This window comes from Pongo abelii, chromosome 1, assembly GCF_028885655.2.
Source record: "Pongo abelii isolate AG06213 chromosome 1, NHGRI_mPonAbe1-v2.0_pri, whole genome shotgun sequence".
NCBI lineage: Eukaryota > Metazoa > Chordata > Mammalia > Primates > Hominidae > Pongo > Pongo abelii.
The window spans coordinates 46206262-46212980 of record NC_071985.2 but is presented as its reverse complement, the minus strand read 5'-3'; the positions used below and the strand labels follow the sequence as shown (position 1 = coordinate 46212980).

Genomic DNA, 6719 nt, shown 5'->3' with positions numbered 1-6719 from the left:
GATCATTTTGATTTGTTATATGAAGCAGTAGAGCAGAATATTTGCATTCTGAATTGTTCCAGAAATGTGGGACATGTGAGCATAGGAACCTGTTTTCAAGTAACCTGCAAACTCTGGTTGAATCTCTAAAAAGATCACTAACAATACCAAATGATAGATTATGAATGCCCAAAGAATGGTATGGATGACTAACTCAGCCTCGAGAGAATGGTCAGCATAGGTTTTCAAGGTGGAAGACCAAGATTACACTGTACCTTCAGTAGTGTGAGAGATTGAGGTGGGGGTGGCGCATGGTAGAGACAACGATGTATGCAGGAGATAAGGACATGAGCCACAGAGCAGCAGGGTCACGCATGTTCAGGCATGCATGGAATGAGGACCACGTTACAGGGCAGAGATGGGGATCATGGGCAAGCTGTTGAGGGATCCAGGCTGTAGATTTGCTGTGATACTTAGAGGGCAGTGAGAAGAGTGACCCTGGAGCACAAAGTAGCAGCAACCTAAAAAGGCAGATGGGGCTAAATTATGAAGGGTCTTAAACATTAGGCAAAGGAGTCGGGACTTGATTTAGTAGACGAATGGGGGAGGGGATGTTTCAGAATGACCTGAGCAAGAGAAGAGCTAGGGAATGAAGTCTTTTAGGAAAGGAACTCTACTAACAGTGGGAAGGGTGGCCTGGGGATGGGACTGGATGGAATCCACTGCAACCATCTGGATAGAAAGAAGCAACCGATTTGGGGACTGGATTTAGGGAGCAAAGTACAAGGAGGGGCTGACCTTTCTGGACGGAGTGACTGGGAAATGATGGTATCGCTGACAGAAATGGAGATCAAGAGCTTTGGAGAGACAGTGGGCTTCGGCTGACATTGAGGTGGTGGCTGGACATCCGAGGGAGAGGACAGAGCCGGTGGGAACAGGAGCAGGATGGAAAGACAGGAGGACAGACTGTGCAGATGAGAAAAGCCACTGTAAAACAGTAAACATCAAGACAGACTACATGCATAGGACGTCTCCAAGGAAAGGCAGCCTAGAGAAAAGGGAGGAGGACTGAGGAGACATAGTGTGGGGAACGGGGCAGGAAGGGATCCGGGGCAGCACAGCCAGACAGGCGGGTGGAGAAGCCTGGGGCACAAGGAAAAAAGACAGGGACACTGCTTCCAGAAGGTGGTCAGAGGGCTCAGAGTCCAAGGAAAATAGGAATTTACAGAGGCCACTGGGTTTTAGTCACCTTACAAACACAGCATCTGTATGCCAGACCCTGGGCCAGGCTTCGGGGTGTTGGGTAGAAGTTATCCTCATTCAGCAGACATCTACCCAGTGCCCGTGATGGTGGCGGTCCCTGAGTGTGGAAGAGGGAGACTGAGGCCAGATTCTTTCTCGAGAAGGTCCTATCCACAATGAGGAAGGAAGACGGCTGGGGGAAGGAGGGAGTGGACGGAAAAATATGTACAGTTGAGAGCAGACCACTAATTCAAAAAAATTAGCACTTAAGGAAAGTGAGAACTAGAAAAATAAGTTGAGAAGACAAAAGTCTTGCAACACACCCCCTACCCCTACCCACCAGAAAACTTAGACTTGAATGTTTCTCAGCAAGAGAAAAGGCATTGCTGTAGAGTGGAACTTGTTGTGGGGCGTGGGATTACTACGGAAATAAATAGAAGACAGCCTCCCTTTCCAAAGAGCCAAAAGGAACCCATTTCGTCTAGTTAAGAGACGAGGCAAAGCGGTAAAATGATGACAACACGTCCTGGTGAGTGGTTCTGACCGTGTATGGTTGGAAGATGCTGTGGGAATCAGAAAGGGGAACTGTCTGGGAGGGGTGGTGTCACCGAAGCCTTCTCGGAGGAGGTGGCCTCTAATCCGAGCCTTAAAAATAGGCGGAGAGGCGAGGCCAGGGCCTGCCCGGCGCAGAGTACTCGGGAGCCGCCTCCCTCCTTTCAGAGCTCTCAGCCCCGTCCCTGGGCCTAGTTCTCCTTTCGCCTCGCTCAGCTCAGCCGGGCGCAGGTTCCTAGCACTGACGTCAGCGAGCGATGACCTCAGCGCCGCCAAGGCTGCGAGGGCGGGGGCTGGGGTGGCGGGGGCGGGGAAGAGCGCCGGAGCGCGGGGCGGAGCGAGGCGGCTCCGGGCCCCGCCCCCATCCGCTGGCCGCGGCCAATGAGCGCCGCCGCCGGCTGCCCCCCACCTCCCTAGACCTTCTGAAAAACGCTGGCCGGGGAAAGTCCGGGCAGAGCCCGAGCAGTGGCCAGGGTAACGCTGTCTTGTGCACCCGCACTTCCCACCCGAGACCTCTCACTGAGCCCGAGCCGCGCGCGACATGAGCCACGGGAAGGGAACCGACATGCTCCCGGAGATCGCCGCCGCCGTGGGCTTCCTCTCCAGCCTCCTGAGGACCCGGGGCTGCGTGAGCGAGCAGAGGCTTAAGGTCTTCAGCGGGGCGCTCCAGGAGGCGCTCACAGGTGAGCGCATGCCGAGGGGCCTGGCTCCACCGGGGGTCGGCCCCCTCCCTGCCAGGGCCGGCTTTCCTCTACTCCTGCGGCAGGGTGACCCACGGGAGCAGCTTTGGGACTCGGTGGCCCTCCTCCGACCCCCGGGGCGGCCCGCAGTCCGCAGTTTCCTGGGTCCTCCTCCCCAGCCCTGTGGTAGGGTCTCGGCCGTGGCGGTTCTGATGGGGCTCGCCCCTCTATGCTCTCGGAGGCGCAGACCCTGGTCCTGGAGTGCCAGCCCGAGTCCCCAGCTTATGCCCCTGTCTCATTACGGTCTCGTCTCCCTCGCTGGACCCTCGAGATCTTAAGACCCTCGATGGATGTTGTTGCAGGCCGCCCGGTCGGCCGAGGGGTCCCGATGAGGGAAGAAGGTGCAGTCGAGCCTTTTCAACAACTTGGGAGTCCCAGTGCAGTTCTTCCTGCCGGTCGGGGTGCGGTGTGCCTGGGGCAGTCCACTGGTTGCTGACTCGCTTCAAGTTGGAATTTGGGCCCCCTTTGTGTTCTTTGGTTCCCCTTAGCCATCTGCCACCTATTGTGGTAGGGAGGAGAGCCCGGTAGCTGGTGACCCTGCCGTGTGGGCCTTCGAGTTGGGAGGTGAAGAGATAAGCAGCCCGCTCGCTGGCTGGGGGAGAGACCTCTCTCCCAGCTGTTTCTAGCTGGTTGCTGTCAGTTTTGGGAAGCGATAGCCATCTCGGAACGCACCCACACAGACCCTGCCTTCTGAGGAAAACAGATGTTTCATCAAAACAAGCCAGTTTTCACTCCCTTAGGCACTGCTAAGGAAGGTTCTCTGACTCTTCTGAAGGAAGCAGAGGGAACACGGGGTGGGAGGTCCAGTGACTTGCTGTGGACCCAACAATGTTGGCAGCCTTCCTGGCCCTGAAACTTCAGCTCACAGGTCTCCAGAGGCCCTGCCTGGACATGCCAGCCCCAGTCACACCCTTCCCTTGCTTTGGGGGTGTGCCAAAAGCAGTACACTGGCCACTAGAGAGTACCCTAGAGCTCTAGATTCCCCTCCCAACACACACACACACACACTCTCACACACACACTCTCACACACACACTCACACAGTCACACACACACACACACACACACACACTCTCACATACATTTGTCCTGGAAGCAGGAAAGTGGATCTCTCCAGCTTCCATAAAATTTTCTCTGCTAAGTGGCAAGAGGGTCCTGGAACTCAGAGGAATCCACCTCCCTTACTTAAAGGGCCCCTTCCTCTCCTCCTGTCCCTTGACCCTCCACCCCGCCTTATGGTAGTATCCATGGCCTAGCTGCTCTAACCAGGGCATCTCCCCCTGGTCCTGTCTCCACAGAGCACTACAAACACCATTGGTTTCCCGAAAAGCCGTCCAAGGGCTCCGGCTACCGCTGCATTCGCATCAACCACAAGATGGACCCCATCATCAGCCGGGTGGCCAGCCAGATCGGACTCAGCCAGCCCCAGCTGCACCAGCTGCTGCCCAGCGAGCTGACCTTGTGGGTGGACCCCTATGAGGTGTCCTACCGCATTGGGGAGGACGGCTCCATCTGCGTCTTGTACGAGGAGGCCCCAGTGGCCGCCTCCTGTGGGCTCCTCACCTGCAAGAACCAAGTGCTGCTGGGCCGGAGGAGCCCCTCCAAGAACTACGTGATGGCGGTCTCCAGCTAGGCCCCTCCGCCCCCTCCCTGGGCGCCGCCGTGCTCATGCTGCCGTGACAACAGGCCACCACATACCTCAACCTGGGGAACTGTATTTTTAAATGAAGAGCTATTTATATATATATATATATATAATATACATATTTTTTTTTTTTTTTAAGAAAAGAGGAGGAAAAAAAACCAAAAGATTTTTTTTTAAGAAAAAAATCCTTCAAGGGAGCTGCTTGGAAGTGGCCTCCCCAGGTGCCTTTGGAGAGAACTGTTGTGTGCTTGAGTCTGTGAGCCAGTGTCTGCCTATAGGAGGGGGAGCTGTTAGGGGGTAGACCTAGCCAAGGTGAAGTGGGAGACGTTTGGCTAGCACCCCAGGAAGATGTGAGATGGAGCAAGCAAGGTTAGCAACTGTGAACAGAGAGGTCGGGATTGCCCTGGGGGAGGAAGAGACGCCAAGTTCAGAACTCTCTGTCTCCCCCAGCCAGACACCTGCATCCCCGGCTCCTCTTATTACTCAGGGGCATTCATGCCTGGACTTAAATAATACTATGTTATCTTTTCTTTTATTTTTCTAATGAGGTCCTGGGCAGAGAGTGAAAAGGCCTTTCCTGATTCCTACTGTCCTGAGCAGCTTTTCTTGAAATCATGACTTGTTTCTAATTCTACCCTCAGGGGCCTGTAGATGTTGCTTTCCAGCCAGGAATCTAAAGCTTTGGGTTTTCTGAGGAGGGAGGAGGGAACTGGAGGTTATTGGGGTTAGGATGGAAGGGAACTCTGCACAAAACCTTTGCTTTGCTAGTGCTGCTTTGTGTGTATGTGTGGCAAATAATTTGGGGGTGATTTGCAATGGAATTTTGGGACCCAAAGAGTATCCACTGGGGATGTTTTTTGGCCAAAACTCTTCTTTTTGGAACCACATGAAAGTCTTGATGCTGCTGCCATGATCCCTTTGAGAGGTGGCTCAAAAGCTACAGGGAACTCCAGGTCCTTTATTACTGCCTTCTTTTCAAAAGCACAACTCTCCTCTAACCCTCTCCTCCCCCTTCCCTTCTGGTCGGGTCATAGAGCTACCCTATTTTCTAGGACAAGAGTTCTCAGTCACTGTGCAATATGCCCTCTGGGTCCCAGGAGGGTCTGGAGGAAAACTGGCTATCAGAACCTCCTGATGCCCTGGTGGGCTTAGGGAACCATCTCTCCTGCTCTCCTTGGGATGATGGCTGGCTAGTCAGCCTTGCATGTATTCCTTGGCTGAATGGGAGAGTGCCCCATGTTCTGCAAGACTACTTGGTATTCTTGTAGGGCCGACACTAAATAAAAGCCAAATCTTGGGCACTGTTTTTTCTCCCTGGTGCTCAGAGCACCTGTGGGAAAGGTTGCTGTCGTCTCAGTACAATCCAAATTTGTCGTAGACTTGTGCAATATTTACTGTTGTGGGTTGGAGAAAAGTGGAAAGCTACACTGGGAAGAAACTCCCTTCCTTCAATTTCTCAGTGACATTGATGAGGGGTCCTCAAAAGACCTCAAGTTTCCCAAACCGAATCACCTTAAGAAGGACAGGGCTAGGGCATTTGGCCAGGATGGCTACCCTCCTGCTGTTGCCCCTTAGTAAGGAATCTTCCCCCCACTTCCTCTACCCCCAGGTTCCCCTCCCCACAGCCAGTCCCGTTTCCTGGATTTCTTAACTGCTCAATTTTGACTCAAAGGTGCTATTTACCAAACACTCTCCCTACCCATTCCTGCCAGCTCTGCCTCCTTTTCAACTCTCCATATTTTGTATTTGCCTTCCCAGACCCTGCTTCCAGTCTTTACTGCTTTAAAGTTCACTTTGGGCCCACAGACCCAAGAGCTAATTTTCTGGCTTGCGGGTTGAAACAAAGCTGTGAATCACTGCAGGCTGTGTTCTTGCATCTTGTCTGCAAACAGGTCCCTGCCTTTTTAGAAGCAGCCTCATGGTCTCGTGCTTAATCTTGTCTCTCTTCTCTTCTTTATGACGTTCACTTTAAAAACAACAAAACCCCCGAGCTGGACTGTTGAGCAGGCCTGTCTCTCCTATTAAGTAAAAACAAATAATAGTAGTATGTTTGTAAGCTATTCTGACAGAAAAGACAAAGGTTACTAATTGTATGATAGTGTTTTTATATGGAAGAATGTACAGCTTATGGACAAATGTACACCTTTTTGTTACTTTAATAAAAATGTAGCAGGATAAACTTGTGTGGTGTAGAGAAGTTAAAATCCTCACGTTGTACATTTGTGTTTCCCTTTCAGATCCAAATCCTTTCTTTGTGTTTAATAGTATTTCTCCTCACTTGCACTCAGACAATCTACAGCATGTGGGTGGTATAAAAGAAAAATCTGGTTGTATGGCTGGGCCATTTCCAAGCATCCCCTCTTCCCTGGAAAGTAGCTCCTTACTTCCCTCCGTTTTGTTTGTTTGTTTGTTTTGAGACAGTTTTGTCACTCAGGCTGGAGTGCAGTGGTGCAATCTCAGCTCATTGCAACCTCTGCCTCCTTGGCTCAAATAATTCTCCCACCTCTGCCTCTTGAGTAGCTGAGACTGCAGGCATGTGCCACCACGCCCAGCTGATTTTT

The 6719-nt window shown here is 52.4% G+C and overlaps 1 protein-coding gene across 1 annotated transcript; it reads left to right on the top strand.

The window, feature by feature from the left end:
* Positions 1-2192: 2192 nt before the first annotated feature.
* BTG2 (BTG anti-proliferation factor 2) lies at positions 2193-6337 on the top strand. Its single transcript, XM_024257143.2, has 2 exons — positions 2193-2456; positions 3812-6337. Exons 1-2 carry the CDS (start codon positions 2315-2317, stop codon positions 4144-4146), a joined length of 477 nt encoding a protein of 158 aa, XP_024112911.2. The 5' UTR covers positions 2193-2314; the 3' UTR covers positions 4147-6337.
* Positions 6338-6719: the final 382 nt, after the last annotated feature.